Raw genomic sequence first — 17545 nt, forward strand, 5'->3', positions numbered from 1 at the left:
GGAGCACCTGGGAGGCTGCATCGTCCATCCGCGACAGCGTCGTAACGCCTCGCACCACCTTCCCATTCTAGATTTGAAGCTGTCGTGACTGCAATGATTCATATTCTTAGGTTTTTTCGGTAAAGTTACGTAGGTAAAACATTAAAAAGTAAAATAAAATAAAATAAAAATCACGACGTTTCGGAGGCAACACAAGCTTCCGTCTTCAGGTGGTACCGTCACAGCCACGACAGCTGTATTAAGTACTTGTCGTGGCTGTGACGGTACCACCTGAAGACGGAAGCTTGTGTTGCCTCCGAAACGTCGTGATTTTTATTTTATTTTACTTATTAATGTTTTTACCTACGTGACTTTACAGAAAAAACCTAAGAATATGAACCACCTTCCCAGTCAATTCCAAAATGCAGATCTGTTGATGCTTTCCCCGAAAGGTTAATTATTTTAGTTTGAAATGAATTATCATTCAATAGTTTTCATATGTGTGTTCTTTGTTGTTAATCAGTGTACTGTGGAAAGTGATATAGGTGTTTATTTTAGGTTAGGAAGAAGAGTTGGAATGACTTTCCGAAACGCATCCCTAATTTTAAGCATGATATGAATGGGAAAAGCCATTCCGATTTACGAAATTTCGTTTAACGCCGTGTTTATTGAAGAACGCATCCCTTTAGCAAAACGAGGGATGCCTGTAATGACAGACTGCAACATATATATATAAACACTCTAACGTGGAAAATTTGCAAAAACTAAATTGCAGTGTATATTGCACTGAAAATTACCACACTAATGAAGGCAGCCTAACGTTCAGATTTCAAATTTGTATTTGTACTGGAGGAATAAGCTATAAAGCTCTTTTTTTTTTACACAGAAGTACAGCAGGGTCGGGTCAGAAAGTTCTACAAAGTCGCTTAGTGATGCCGCAACACAGAAAATCAGCTCGACGAGATAGAGCCAGGGAGGGAGGGCTCCAAGGGAACGGGGCAGGGCGGCGAGTCAGCAACTTGCAAACTTAGATGATGAACACCGCACGCACCGGGGGCAAGCGAGCGAGCGTGCGTGCCGCGCGCGTGCGTGCCGCGCGCGTGCTGGCTACAGGGTGGTGGTGTGCGACGTGCACATGCCGTTGCCGAACACCGTGTGCAACGGCGCCGCCGCGCAGTTATCCGCGGCGGCCACGGGGGTCACCCCCACCGTGCTGGAGTTCCCGCTGGCGGTGCCGCCCACGTCCGCGCGCGCCCTACCGCCGCCCCCTCCCTGTTCCGTGCTGCTCCCGGCCAGGCGGGCGGCCATGAGCGCCGCCGTGGCTGCGTTCGCCCCGGGGTTGCTGCTGCTGTTGTTGTTTTGTTGCCGGTGGTGGTGCGCGCCCCCCCCCGCCGCCGGCTGCGCGGGCAGCTGCTGCCCTCCCAGCGGGCGGCTGCGTGGCGCCGTGGCGCGGTAGTCCATGGGCTCCTCGGCCGTGCCTTCCACCCAGCGCAGGCACAGGATGCGCTGGAAGAGCCTCTTGAAGTTGTCCGACAGGAAGCCGTAGAGGATGGGGTTGGCGCAGCTGTTGGCGTAGCTGAGGATGACGAAGAAGTTGGTGAGGCGCGGGTCGAGGGCGCGGCTGAACACGTTGACGAGCTGCATGATGTAGAAGGGCATCCAGCAGACGACGAACACCGCCACCACCATCATGACCATGCGGGTGATCTTGAGCTCGGAGCGCCGCCGCTGCTGCCAGCCCGCCTTGAGGGCGACGACGCGCATCTTGACGATGATGAGCAGGTAGCAGAGGCAGATGGCCACCACGGGCACGAGGAAGCCCACCATGAACGTGTAGACGACGAACGCCGACGACCACGTCTCGTTGGGCCAGATGAGGTTGCATATCACGAGGTCCTCGCGGATGAAGTCCGTGTCGGCGTAGATGATGATGGGCATGATGACGGTCAGTGAGAAGACCCACACGCCGAGGTTGATCAGCTTGGCCACGGTGGGTCGCCTGCAATAATCGTTGGACACGAGAAGGACAACGTCAGACTGCGGTGAAGCGAACGTGCTTCCAGTCAGGGAAATCCATCGACCACATTGCACTCCACCAGCCCGCCACCCATAGCCACTGGCGGAGCCAGTGGGGGGGGGTGGGGTGGCACGTGCCCCCCCCCCTCCAATGATCCGATCGAAATCCCTCATTTCGATCGGATCATTGGGATTTATTCGTAATAAATCGGCATTTTGCAACCCCCACTGCCACTGTGTAGCATATTATTACGTGTCAGGGACTCTATGAGATGATAGGACAATAGTTTGCCCCCCTACCTGAAAATCCTGACTTCGCCATTGCCCACAGCCAACCACCATCACGCGCGCAGTCGGATTGCCACTTGCCCTGGGCGTCCCAAGAATCATCCTCTTTCTGAGAACTTTTCTCAGAACATCTGTAAGTCCCGGTTTGTTTTTGTCAGTGATGAAATAACACACCACTCCCGTCAATGCATTTACTCGTAAGGTAATTCTCGCTCTTGGTGTTGTGCGATATTTCCCTTCGCGTGACGCGTCCCAGCTTTTTTGTTGTTGTACCGCGGGAGGTGGCAATTCTCGCTATCACTCACCTCCACCAGCCAAAATCCACCCTCAAATAGAATTCACAGCACCCCTCCAACACACCCCATTAGCAGGACTCCCCTCCCTATCGCTCACCCGGCCCCAGCCCACTGTCACTCAGATGTCTCACACGCAAAAAACGAACCATTCATTTCTCATGTAATTCTTCCCAGCACCGTGTTGCTCATGTTTAATAAATAAAGTGGTACAAAGTCAGGGCAATCCTTGGCGTCTGTGGTCACGGTTGTTTCTATTGAACATGTCATCCATTTCATTATCACCTTTTTGCACACGGAGCAATGTGCGGTTCTTTTCTCAGTAAAAAAAAAATACTCCTGTGCCTGCTAATGCATGCGGTAATGGGTGAGCAATTCCCACTCGGCGGATGGGTATGTTTAGTGGGTCAACGCACAAGACATTGTGTGATAACCAAATCACAGCTCTGAAAGGCACTCAGCAGGTGATAATGCATCATTAAGGCGCTTCCACACTACGCTCGTAATCGAGGTTTGTTTTTCTGCCATCGGCTCGAATATTTTACGTACAACAGGGCTTCAATAATCCACGGGGCTGCAGGAAGCCGCTGATCACTGGCGGTTAACGAATCCTTCCTGGACTCCCCAGGACCGTTGATCCAGAAACACTCGAAAAAAAATGTCACGGACATCGAGACCCGCTTACGGGAGCAGCCCATTCCCATCGCAATCCGCGGTGCACCGACTGCATCGGCTGCGTCCGCGGATTAACCTGCGAGCCGCGCCAAACCTCTTTGTTAATTCGCAAAATAAATATTTGTTTTGGGTTCAACGGAGGCGGCCAGCTCCTTCCTCAAAATCCACAGCGCACCGCGGTGGATGGGAAACCGCGATGAGCTACAGGAGCGGGGAGCTACAGGGAAAACGCGGAGGTAGGAGGTTGTTTTTTTTTTATCCTTTATATTAAGTTCACTTGCTTGCTTGCTTGCGCGCTTACGCCCGTGCAAATCTTTCGGTCGTTTTTTAACCCACTTCCCGTGATCCAATCGAGCTGACATTTTGCACACAGACTTGTTGTGCGTGACAATTTATTTTCGTGAAAAATTTTTTCCATAACTTTACACTTTTAAGGAAAAAAAAATTATATTTAATTACCAATTGCTTAATGGTGGCAGGCAATCATCTGACCCATAGGTGGCAGCCATCTCAAGCCAGAGGACGAGAGGACTCTAGCCGCCACGCATATAAAGGATTTATAGTGAAAAACTTTGTTTTTACGGGTTAATTTTTCTTAGCTGTGCTCCTGCAGCTCAGCGTTAGCCGTGCCCAACTTCTCTGAATGTCAGTTTGCGATCCGCAATGCATCATTTATTTAGACTAGCTGTGCCAACGTAATTCCTTGAGTAAATCCATAATAAAGGTTTTTTTGGGTTAGATCACGTAAATATAAATGTGTCGTTATACCCACCACCACCCAGCACAGCCAATTAGTAAGGTTTGTTTCGTAAACAAAACATGCCAATTCATTACGAGAACAGCACACCGGCGTGTTGGAGAGTAAACCCACAACATTTACAATTCGAGTGCGACGTTTTGCCAGTCATTACAAGCAGCATCATCAGGCGACAGCCAGATTTATGGAGACATGCTCCTGTTTCATTCTTAAATAGAGGGATACGTGTGATGACACATTTATATTTACGTGATCTAACCCATAAAAACCTCTATGACATTACCTACTATAATCACCCAGAAATGTCTGTCCGTCCCGCGTGTGACGTCACTCCACATGACGCCACCCCCCCCCGTGACGTCACTCCACATGAAACCCACCCCCCTCATTAATATTCATGAGTGGGTGGATTTTTACACTAACGCAGAGGAAGGTCGAGCTGAATGAAATAATTTATTACTCAAAGTCACTTATGACGTTTCTTTACAGAAAGTGACCGTACAAAATAAATATACGCAGCACAGTGCTACATCCGTGCGTGACGTCACTGCAAAAGAGCCCCCCCCCCTTCATTAATATTAATGTCCGCGTGGAAATTGACACTAACGCGCAAGAAGGTCGCGCACTCCACATGCCGCACACCTCCCCTCATTAATAATCATGAGCGGGTGACGTCACTCCACATGCTGCACCCCTCCCCAATAACCATGAGGGGGTGACGTCACTCCACATGCTGCACCCCTTCACAATAACCATTAGCGGGTGACGTCACTCCACATGGGCCAACCCCCCCCCCCCCCCCATCATGAATAATCATGAGCTGAACAATTTTTCCATTGAATATTTCAGATTTGCTGCAATATTACACCCGTCCTTGGACGGGTAAAAAAGCTAGTGTATAATATTAGCCGCGAAAGCCTACGTGTTAAACAGAAAAGAAATTAACATTTATTTAGACTCCGATATCAAGTTTTTAAAAATGCAACAAAATTTTGTTGTTTTGAACCATCACCCACATGGTAAACTTGTGCCATTTGGGTCTTAGGAAAACATTGCCACCTCATTATCCGTGATTCTTTTTTGCTGATTACTTTAATCGCATGGCTAATTCCTCCTATATTCTGTGACGTACCCCACCAAATTATTGGGACAGACCTCTGCGGTGCAATATCCATGGTGCCTCCATGTTCACGGTGGATTATCGAAGACTAGCTATTCACATTTTTTGAAGACCTTTAACTTTCGCGTTCCCCATTGCAGAAGTTGACACCATGCATTCATTTCAGGTACCTAGGTGTGGCCGAATAAATAAATGTATGAGCTGGAATGAAACTTTAGAATGCCAAGAATTGTCATGCAGTGCATTAGTCACGATGGCACTGTGAAATAAAATAAAAAAACACAAAAGAACAGTAAAAACCGCACAGAAATGTATGAACCGGCCTCAAGCTCAACTGAGGAAGAAACCGCATTAGACTATGCCAACCCACGTGAAATAATGGACAATTTAGCAGAACAAATGACTGCGTGCAAAATTGTTTCGGATAATATTTCTTGGGAGTTTCATTCTCATACAGCTATTTTCTGCCGAGTGGTCACATCTTGTTGGGCTTGACAGCTCGGTTGCTTTGCTTTGTTGTAACAAGCGGAAGGAGACTTCCAATGAGACGTTGTGAAGGAAACATGAAGAACAGCAAGAGTCGGTGCTCGCCCCCCCCCCCCCCCAAAGCAGACGGTGGTGAACGAGCCTTTAAAGATCCAATCTTCAAAGTTGGCATCGAAGTGCAATGCCCTCTGCGTAGCAACATTTTGTTCAAATGTTTTCATGTCAGAGGTGAAGCGCGAGAGACGACGTTCACACGGAGGCCAGTTTGCAGAGGAAAATCATGCAAATTGCCCTCGGGCGCATTGAAAGCAGAAGTGAATATCTACGCGGAGTAGCTTGCTTTCGTTAATAACCGCTCTGACAGCTACAGGCTTAGTGCGGCCTGGAAGCGTATTTTTAAACAACACATCTTACAATTCCTTCTAAAGGAAACACATACTACACTTATTAACTGATTACTAATCTATTATATAATTACAATACTCCCCCCCCCCACCCTCCTCTGATCTCTGCACCTGATGGGTTCAGAGATGACGTTGTCCTGCTACTCGATTTAGGACCGGAAGCAGGTGGATTGCTTCACTCTTCTGGCAAATCGCCCGATGATGCTGGTTGTAATTACCAGCGAAACGTAATATTCAAATTGTAAATGTAGATTTACTCTCCAACACACCGGTGGGCTGAAGTAGTAACTAATTGGCGCGTTGTTTACGCGACAAATCTCTTACTAATTGGCTGTGTCGGGTGGTGGAGTGTTACGACGCATTTCTACTTACGCGATCTAACCCAAACACCTTTATTATGAATAACATTCGTCGCGAAAGCCTGCAACGTGTTAAATGTCCTTAATGAGTTTGTCTCCTGTTTCTCCTGCGCAGCAACTGATATACAGAGAGAGAAAAAGCCACGTATGCGTTACAATGCAATGGCCAACATGCGGATAATACTGAATATGAATCCACAAGAATTATCGTTGACTTTAGTGTTCATGAAATTAATGACTTTTGTTTTTGAGTTTGTCTCCTGTTTCTCCTGCGCAGCAACTGATATACAGAGAGAGAAAAAGCCAAGTATGAGCTACAATGCAATGGCCAACATGCGGATAATACTGAATATGAATCCACAAGAATTATCGTTGACTTTAGTGTTCATGAAATTAATGACTTTTGTTTTTCGCCTCTGGCTCATAGGCCATCAATGCAGTACATCTCTCTGGCCGTTTCCAATTAAAAACACGAAATATTCCGCTTGCGAGCACCCACATTTGTTTTCCAAATTACTCCATGGTCGGCAAAGTAATCGTCGCGCAATTACAAACTGGATTTACGTAGCGTCTGGCGGAAGGGGGTTCTAGACTCTGGGTGCAGAAACAGAAATATTGAAACGAGTTGACAAGCCGAGGCATTAGCGGTGCCCCCGTGATCATCGTGGTTAAGGAAGAGATGATGATGATGATGACGATGGTCACATCTCAAGTTGAACTTCTTAGCCAACCATGCCAAACAGCGGGAATTGTTACTACTTTGCAGGGAATGGCATAGGCAGAGATACACTTGCACACAATACGGTTTGGATTTATTTGAGGCTGTACAGAACAGTGGGCATATTTATTTGCATTCAGAGATGTAGGCAAAGGGAATTTCAAAAAAATGAATATTTTTAGCCTTGGAATTGATCAGGAAGAAAGGAGGGGAGGGGTCGACAGCATGGACAGCTGGGGGGAACGTGTTTGGGACTGTGGGGCAGCAGAGGAGAAAAAGTGACCACCAACTGAGAAGAGACTTGACAGGGAGATTCAATAGAATGCCTTGTCTGCTGGAGCAGAGAGGCGTCCGTGAAATTGAGTAGAGTGGAGAGTTTGAGAGTGTGGCGAGGGGAGTGGAGTGAAATGACAGGGAAGACGTAGGAGAGTGCGTGGAGGGGAGTAGAGTTGGATGAGAAATGAAATAGAAAAGAATGTGTGGAAAGGAGTAGAGTGAGATGAGAGGCAGGAGAGTGCGTGGAAGTGAGTAGCGTAATATGAGAGGGAAGAGGCAGGAGAGTGCGTGGAGGGGAGTAGAGTTGGATGAGAGAGGAGAGAGAAAAGAATGTGTGGAAAGGAGTAGAGTGAGATGAGAGGCAGGAGAGTGTGTGTGGAAGTGAGTAGCGTAATATGAGAGGGAAGAGGCAGGAGAGTGTGTGGAAGGGAGTAGAGAAAAATGAGAGGAGAGAGGCAGGAGTGTGTGGAAGGCATTCGAGTGAGATGAGAGTGGTGATGTAGGTATGGCCGAGTACATGGAGCATCTTGAAGCCAATGAATTAAATCTTGAAATTTGATCCGGGAAGTGAATTCAGAGCCAGTGGAGCGAAAGGAGAATTGGGGTGATGTGATTTCGTTCACGGGTGCAGGTGAGGACTCTGGAAACTGCATTTTGGATCATCTTGAATTTTGAGATCAGAGATTGTGTGTGGTGTCTGTCCCTGTGTGTGTCTCAGCATACCTGTACAAAAGCAGATGTTTTCCAATAACATTATAAATGAAACATCTATGACTCTGCCTCTAATTGCACCGTCGATTTTTTTTTCCACAATAAATGCCAAAGCGGTGTTCCGTGCCGTTTACTTTGTTTTAAAAGTTTTCCTGTTTGCCCTGGCTGATGGACCACGTGTTGCCGTCCAGGGCACAGAGGGGAGGAGGAGGAGGAGCCGGCGGCGGCGTGTCGCCAGGTAGCGGCGCACTGCGGGGGGGTGCGGGAGATTCCAGTGCGTGGGGAGTGGGGGGCACGGAGGGGGGCCTGGGTGGGAGGGCTACTGGGGAGGTAGTTTCGTGTTATATTATTTGAAACAAGTTTTGCTGGCTCGCTGGAGGGAGGGGCGGACGGACGGTTGGATGGACACATCTAAAGTCCGTGCGAGCTGCTAGTTTCAATTTAAAAAAAAAAACTGTTTAAAAAATAAGCATCTAAGGAGCTTTATTGCCCGAAGGTGAAATCATTTTTTGCTGGTTTTCAATTTAATTTCTTGAGTATCGTGTCGATTTTTAAGTGCCCCATTGTAGAAATTGAAACCTGCTAACATGATTGAGACTTTAAAAATAAATGTCTAAACCACATTACCGAGCTTAAATGGTTCACGCGACATGCCTCAAATAATTTGTAGCGAATGTGCTTTACTGCACTCAGCGCAAGGTCACAACACAATCCATTAATTCATACCGAATACATCTCCTTGCTCTTTAAAACGCATGGACAAGGAAGGGCTAAACACGTGATTCATCATTATTATTATTATTTCCATTTGGGTTCGATCGTCTTGTAGGTATAATGTCAACATTTGACTTTCACCCGCCACCTCCACCTGAACGAGCTGATCAAATCTAACTGATTCGGTATTTCAGCAAAACGTAGCGGAATGTTGAGAAGCGAGAAATGTATTTTTGACAACGTTGTACGACGTTTCGCCGCGGATTATCACACCCAGCATCATCGGGCGTTGACAAAAGTTGAGTTCCCCTCGCGCGAAAGAGCTAAAACAGAGCCCCAAACACGACGGTAAGATTAGGAACACCGGCCTCATGTTGCACAGGTGAGATGTTTCAACTTCAGTAAATACCATGGTGGTGGTGGTGGTGATGGTGGTGGTGGTGATGGTGGTGGTGGTGATGGTGGTGGTGGTGATGGTGGTGGTGGTGATGGTGGTGGTGGTGATGGTGGTGGTGGTGATGGTGGTGGTGGTGATGGTGGTGGTGGTGATGGTGGTGGTGGTGATGGTGGTGGTGGTGATGGTGGTGGTGGTGATGGTGGTGGTGGTGATGGTGGTGGTGGTGATGGTGGTGGTGGTGATGGTGGTGGTGGTGGACCTTTAAGGGCCCTAAGCAGTAATTCTTTTTTCTTGGTTCTTTCGGTAAAGTCACGTAGAATGGAAATAATAAAATAATAAAAATACAACATAATCAAATAATTTTTAAAACATAATAAAATAATTACTTTCTTATGTTTTATTCGTATTATTTTATTATTTCCATTTATTATGTTTTATTTTTATTATTTTATTATTTCCATTCTACGTGACTTTACCGAAAGAACCAAGAAGATGAATCCCTGCAGTCACGAAAGCTTCAAATCGAAATTCAGTCATTCTTTTTTGGTCTCCCCCCCCCCTCCTCCACCTCGTGAGTTGAGATGACAAGATAGATGGACAAGAGTTGGATATTTAGCAAGATGAGTAAGAGGTTGTGATTTCATTACTTAACCATGAATAATTAAGTAATCACGTCACAACCTCAGTAGTATAGTGAACAATATTGACGTTAATTTCAATTCGCATAGCATTTTATAACATTTCTAACCCTATAATATAATTAATTAACTATGACTAACCTGTATCACCGGGTAAGTTTATGGACTTTCTGATTACATATGTAATATAATTTATTATAACCAAGCATAACCATTTCGCATCATTAACTATAACTATCCTGTATCGCCACATAATGCCTACATATTAACATATCAAACATAATTAATTTTAATGTAATTGTTTATGTTAATATATTCACCTCTAGACATCACTTCCTGCTACCTCCTGCAAGCTTGTGGAAGTGCAGTGATAACATGACACCATCCATTTATGGGGCGTCCATAAATGACGTCACGCGATTTTGGACGATTTTTGACCCCCCCCCCCCCCTCGTCACACGGCGTCACAAAAAGTCAGGCCCCCCCTCAAACATGACGTCACAAAGCTCTGCACCCCCCCGCCCAAACCATACAGTATTTCCATTTTGAAAATAAAGCATGCTTCAAATCGCTTTAAACTATTGTCATTGTAGTGCGTATTTAATGTGGCGCTGCACTCTGATATTGTGGGAGAAAACATTTATTTAAAAAGTCTATTTAATTAAGTAGAACGTGTTGTTTATATTAATTTAAAATTGCGCATTTTGATGTGAAGTCACATTTCTCAACCCCCCCCCCCCCTGGTCACACATCGTCACAAATATCTGACCCCCCCCCCCAGGTGCGTGACGTCATTTATGGAGGGCCCCTAAGACCCGAGACTGGGGGGGGGAATTCACAATTGACGATGGTGATTGTAACGCCCAGCGAAACGTCTCACCCATTCTTCGTTCCGTGTCCTTGTGCAGTGCTCGCCAACACACGAGGGAGGGTGCTCGGGGCAATAACAAACTGTCACATTTGACCACGTGACAACTAGACTCTTGGGTGTTTTTTCGGTAAAGTCACGTAGGTAAAAATGTATAATAAAGTAAAATAATAAATAATGAAAATAACTCAATTAAATCACGAGACAACACAAGTCTCCGTCTTCAGGCGGGACCGTCAAAGCCAAATTTACTTGATACAGTATTTTAATTTACTATAATTTTATTTTATTATAATATTTTCCCTACGTGACTTTACCGAAAAAACCTTGCAGTCACGAAAGCTTCAAATCTAGAATAAACACGTGACAACTCTTACTTATTCGTCCGTGTCGGGTGTACGACACACATTGTCATTGCACCCACGTGGCAATCTGAGCTGAAATTTATTATGAATCATCTCATTTGTTAAATTTTAAAAAAGGCTCTGGCCTTGGGGTTTTTTTTTATTCGCGGGAAATCTGTTACTACTCCCCCGTCCTGTCGCGCACTCTCTGTACAGGGCCTCTTGTTTTCATTAAAACAAAATTGCCGCCGTGCCCCAACTGGTTGCCATTGAGCGTTCTTATTCTCAGCCACCCCTACAACAATGATTCTTGCAGGGGCATATCTCCTGATTTACTGCCCGCGTTATAATCCTGGTTCATAATCATGCTCATTTGGATTAGATCGTCGTGTAGCTATAATGGCAACTTACCAATGTAACCCTGCACCATGTATCGAAGCTAATACAATCAAGTTTTCACGTGGGCAAATGTGCCAATTAATTAAGTTTTTTCAGCAAAACGGAACAGTATAATATGCAAGCAAAATGTTGATAATTAGAATCCTATGCAGGTTTCCTCGCCTGGATGAAAGATCTCAGTTGAATGTGAAGTGGGCTTTTACAGTTTTATTATTTCAACCTGCCTTTGGCTCGGAACATTCTTTTTGTACAAACATTACACACTTTTATAATTGAAATTAATGGCTCAAGGGTGGCCACGTGAAGTAGTTTTGCATGGCCTACAAACAATGACCTATTAGGGTCACGGGGCTATCATTTATTTTTCGATTTTAATGAGGTTATTACCATGCTGTCACTTTATATGGCCATGCCTTTCACTTTAAATAGGGTAGAGTCACCAATTACCATCTGATACACTACTATAATGTCTAATCCACCTGTGCTTTATACTAAAAGAAATGGAAAAGCTAACATCCAGGTCACATCATTGCTTGTCTCGTCAGTTAAAGTGGCTTCATTATCACTCAAAATTAGTTCTATTCGCAGGCACCAGGAACAATTATGAAAAGATGAAACAATTACCGGTATATCTCTGTAGGTTTTGCGCATCAAAAATCCATTCCAATGTTTGCAACAGTTTCCTAGCAGACATGAATTATAATAATCACAATAACGCAGCTTGCTGGGGAGGCGATAAGTGTGCAATCGTGAATTCATCTCTCGTGAAATATGCTGCGTGCTAATGATGCTCGGAGATTTCAAGTTCTCCTTGTGGGCCGACGTTGACTTGAGATTATTATTCGTGATAAAGACACGCCGCCGACATTTAGCAGCGCGCATGCACAGCCCATTGGTCAACCCACCGCTGAACGAGAGCTTCCCCATGCTGTATGGGTCACGGGGATTTATTTGGCCTTATTCGGTCAAATACGGTGGCGAAATGTTAACTACCTCGCATGGTATGGATGAGGTGGTGGGTTCGAACCCGACTGTATTTGGAGTTTACGTGTCTCTCTCCCCCGCAGTCGTGTGGATTTTCCCCCGGGTCCTCCGGTTTTTCCCTCCACATTTAGAATCAACGTCGCGCGTTTAGAGTATTTGGATGCTCTAAATGTCTACGTGGCGATACGCCGCTTCGTCGAGCTCTCATTTGTGATCGCCAGGTCACTTCTCAAAACGAACTACGTAGCTCGGTGGGCCTTACACGGTAAAATAAAAATGTTTTTAGAGTATTTGACTGCACTGGTCAGTGTGGGTTTATGACTGTGGGGAGCATAGACATTGCAACATAGTACAGTACAACGATGAATTTTGCTGCACTGACAACGTGGCCCCACAAGAGCCTATAGCACCTGTTTCATAAATAAGTGATGTTCGCCCGTCCAAGTACGATCCAGTCTCAACCCCGCTTAGCTTCTGACGAGATCGTAGCGTGACCTTACTTAAAGGGGCATGAGGTGAGGGTGGGGGGTCATGGCACAGATGACGCCTTGTCCAACCCATGTGAGACTAGGCTCTAAGGAAAGCTGTCTCGGGTGTGGACCAATCAACTTCAAGGACAGTGCATATATCAGAGTTATGTTTTTTGTTTGCATTATGGCTGCAGGTATTGTGGTCTATGCAAACATGACTCCTTGTAAAAAAGGTGTCAGTTTCGTTGCCAGATAGAAGGGTAAAAAAACAATTATCAAACGTTAAACGTTAAATATTGTACCAACATATTTTTGCTTGCCTATAAGATGTTTGAAAGAGGACAGGGGGCCCCTCCCCCCGCGTCCCCCCTCCCCCCACCCCCTCATCCCACACCCTATGGCTGGATTGGGTGCATTCTGGGTGACTTGGTCACAGGCTTGACTTGAGATTAGCATTCTTACAATAGTAATACACATGCTAGCCATGTTAACAACACACAACACAATTTGGGTTGTGTGTGCAAGCGCAGTTTTTGTTGTTGTTGTTGTCACTCTTGGATGATGAATGCACAGGTTTGTGAAAGTCGACAAATAGCAACGCAATGCTTTAAACCACAGGGTCAAATTCTCTTGCCATCATGACTACCAAACACCATGAAATAAACAGGATATTGCAATCTCGTAACACGCTAACACATTAGGCGATGGTCTTTCGTGACCGGTGAATGTATGATGTACGATGTGGTCTGCAGAGGTCAAAACTCCTGCATCTGATGACCTTTCAAAAGTCAAATGTGCTATGAAAAAGGTCCAAAGCCCTACACGTCACCTAATCTAGATTTTTTTCCTTTTGGGGCAGTGTTCCTGACGAATTTGTTGAGTTGTATGTCTTATATAACCTATGTTAGGGACATTTTAACAATGTGGTAAGGGCAAGGAATTATATTTAGAGCAAATTTCATGAATGTAGCAATCAATGCTTGAAGACAGTGGCGAAGGCCGCAGCACCATGGAGGTGAGGGTTGGATGACCACACGAATGTTGTGAGAAGCCCTCACCTTGAGCATCAAAGCGCCAAACCCTGGCATGCCAGAGAAAGACAGCACCGCAAGAGTGTGGACTATTGCCACCTGTCCCTTAAGCTTGGGATCGAGTGTTGCCTCCTCGCACGTTTGGTGGTTGTTTTCCAGGCGCTCAGGTTTTATCCCACGCATAAACACTCATGCACAGCGGCTGTGCTGTACGGCTCTGCAATACGTTTCCAGATTGTGCCGCGTTGATTGTCGCGATGTCTGAAGCGTTTTGCTCAAAGTGCTCGGAGCTTCTTCAGGACCCGAAGAAAAACGTCGAGTTTGTGAAGAAACGTTGGGCCGCCATGCCAAACAACACGTGATACAATGCGAAACACACACCTGAGAAGCTGCACAGTGGGAGATTCAGAGGGCAATAATTAACTGAATAAAAAAAGAACACATTCCTGCGGAGGGAGCTGGTAGGAACGTTGGGTTGCTCGGTCAATGGCCAGGGTCAACGGCGGCGTGGTGTATTCCCCAAATATGCCCGACTGTGAGGGCGGGCACAAGCCGGCGTGAGTAGGTTAAACGTTGAGTTTTATAAGGGCACCACGGGGTGACCAGTCCCTCCCCACCCAGCCCCACCCCTCCCACCCCCCACCCAGCCCCATCCTCCCCACCCAGCCCCTCCCCACCCTCCCCACCCAGCCCCTCCCCACCCTCACCTCCCCACTCAGCCCCACCCTCCCCACCCTCCCCACCCAGCCCCTCCTCACCCTCCCCTCCACACCCAGCCCCTCCTTCTCCACCCAGCCTCTCCCTGAACGACGGACGAACGGACACAATAATCCCCTGTGGGCTGGTGTAACCAGGAGGTTCCTACCAGTAAAACCTCTGTCAATACTGTTTTCAAATAAACACAGCCAGTAATGCACCTAAGACGAAGGCACATTTACAGTTGGATTACGTGAAGATAAAAATGGTCACTGGCTTGTAAACAGTAATGTTCACTTCAGAATCTCTATCAGAATCTGAATTTATGCTGGATAAATCCGATGAGCTATGAAGCTCGTTTTTACAGATGTCCAGTCGGGACACAGGGTCAGAAAGTTGCAACCACAAACACTTCTGAAAAAAACGATAGGAGTGCAAAGTATGGGAAAGCTAAGCAAATCACTGAAAATCAATATGTATAACACGTTCCTTCGGAGTGGGCAGGTAGGAACTTGGTCGGACAGCGCATTCGTGCACGACAGACAGACAAATAATCCCTGGTGGGCAGTGTGGAACCTGTTGTTCCTACCTGTAATAGATCAAGTAAAACAGCAAAGAGAGTCCCAGACTGCACCAAGACACGCAGTCCCTCAATGGCATTGCACTATCACATTGAACTACCGATAACATGCGTAAGGATGAAAGTTTGCAAATCACATCTGCAAATGCAGTTGTATGCAGCACCGATCGACGGCTTCGGGATATGTCTGAAGGCAGATTGACGATCTTCTTGGTTCTTTCGGTAAAGTCACTGACGCTGTCTCCGCGACAGACCTGGTCTTCACCTGAGGACGGCTGCTTGCGTTGTGGCCGAAACGTCGTGAGAATTATTTTATTATGTTTTATTTTTTTTTTATTTCCCTTCTACGTGACTTTACCGAAAGAACCAAGAAGATGAATCCCTGCAGTCACGAAAGCTTTAAATCGAAACAGATTGACGATGTTACGGGAGGAAGCAAGGTTGTTCCAACAACCTTGTTATTTTGATTGTTTCTTCCCTTTACGCTGGTGGCGATACACAATTCGGCAAGGCTCGCATTGTCCACCCTTTCATAAAGGGAGCTGTGGCCAATCCTTCCTAATGTCATACCGCTCACTCATCAGAAGTCACATTTCATAAACCCCCGCTGTTTTCCAACCGAGCCAACGGTACAATGGGGGAGATTCTCTTTCGCCAAAGGCAATTCATTTTTTTTCTTCCTGAAAAACATTGGGAGGGCAGCGGGTGGCCTGCTCGCGCAACAAAAGCATCCCCGACCGAATCCACCGTCGGAGCTCGATATGTTCGAGGAGTTAATCAAGAAATGACTGCACAGCTACGCTACGTGGTTTCGAGGGGGCCTTCCAATAATGTATGGAACGAGGACATTTCTGTTAACAATCGTTCGCACCAAAACAACTCCCCCGTTCTCTGCCCTTCCGAGGTATGACTCACTCACCTAGGATCCGAAGAGGACCGTTATTTTTTTTTCCTAATATGGGATTTGTATTTATCTTCCGCTCGTCTAAAGCCCAGCCGAGAGATGGAGTGATGGAATTATCTCACGTGCAGGTGCTTAGATGGATGGCTGGTCGCATCGCAATGACTGTGAGGGATTGTGGCAGCTTTCATTCAGGAGTGCATAGATTATGGCCGATGATGACAAGTGTACGATCAAAATATATATATATATCCCATGTCGCCTTAACAGGCTGTTGGGGCAAGTACTGTTAGCGAGCACCTATGAAGGCCGGCATGGCACACGAGAGTGTGGATGGCCAGCACCACGTCCGGCCGCCTTTGTCTCCCTCGTGGCGATGTTTTACACATCACACCAGGTGCTCATTTGAGGCCGAGACAACTTAGGGGAGGGGGGCCCGGGATCGATTCAAATAATCGCCACTTGTGTTGGCCATAAGCAGGAATCTAACTGGGGTCACCGGGTCCGTAGCGCAGCGTGCTAGCCGCTTCAGCACCACCCTCCACGTCGTGTCGGTACGCATTTGTACACACACACACAAACACGCCGCACTTACACACACACACAAACACGCCGCACTTACACACACACACAAACACGCCGCACTTACACACACACACAAACACGCCGCACTTACACACACACACAAACACGCCGCACTTACACACACACACAAACACGCCGCACTTACACACACACACAAACACGCCGCACTTACACACACACACACACAAACACGCCGCACTTACACACACACACAAACACGCCGAATGCACATTGTAATGCTTCGAGTATATATTAGCGACGCCGAATGAGACCTTTGTCAGTCGGCACGCTGAAGCTTGGCTGAGCTGCAATGCATCGCAAGCAGAAGTTCAGCAATTGAGGGTGTCGTGGGTGTCCGGACACCCCCCCCCCCTCCAACAGTCTTAATATATTGCTGGGAGGGAAAAAAACAACATGTGTGATTTGTCCATAGATAAGGGAAACTTTTACTGGTAGGAACGAAGTGGACCAGACCACCAATAGATTATATCGTCCGTCCGTCCGTGTATCAACATCGCCCCCTACTGCAAACACTTGGCAGGACCCTACAAAAACCTTTTGACTCAGTGGGGCTTTCCTGGCTTAACAAGTGTAATAATACATTATGTTTATATTCTTTGGTTATTCGTTCCTACCAGCCCACCCCGCACGGTCCTGTTTATTATTGTTATTATTCCGATTTGCTTCCCAGATTAATTGTTGAAAACCATCCTCTGTTGCCTCCGTGAGCGGCCCGCCACCCTTAATAGGCAATGGAATTAACGTGCAACGAAGATTGCGTTGTCGTCATGTTTATGGACGGAAACAAACTCCCATTTCAGACAACCATAATATATATTTTCCAAGCTACTCGTAA

At 46.5% G+C, this 17545-nt stretch overlaps 1 protein-coding gene across 1 annotated transcript in view; it reads right to left on the reverse strand.

The window, feature by feature from the left end:
- Positions 1-944: 944 nt before the first annotated feature.
- LOC144941611 (somatostatin receptor type 1-like) overlaps positions 945-17545 on the reverse strand; it is a 30708-nt gene continuing 14107 nt past the window's right edge. Inside the window, exon 2 of the mRNA XM_078867932.1 lies at positions 945-1978. Within this exon, the coding sequence (XP_078724058.1) occupies positions 1087-1978 (892 nt within the window). The 3' untranslated portion in view covers positions 945-1086. The remainder of the gene's footprint in view (positions 1979-17545) is intronic.

This window comes from Lampetra fluviatilis, chromosome 25, assembly GCF_964198595.1.
Source record: "Lampetra fluviatilis chromosome 25, kcLamFluv1.1, whole genome shotgun sequence".
Classification (NCBI taxonomy): domain Eukaryota; kingdom Metazoa; phylum Chordata; class Hyperoartia; order Petromyzontiformes; family Petromyzontidae; genus Lampetra; species Lampetra fluviatilis.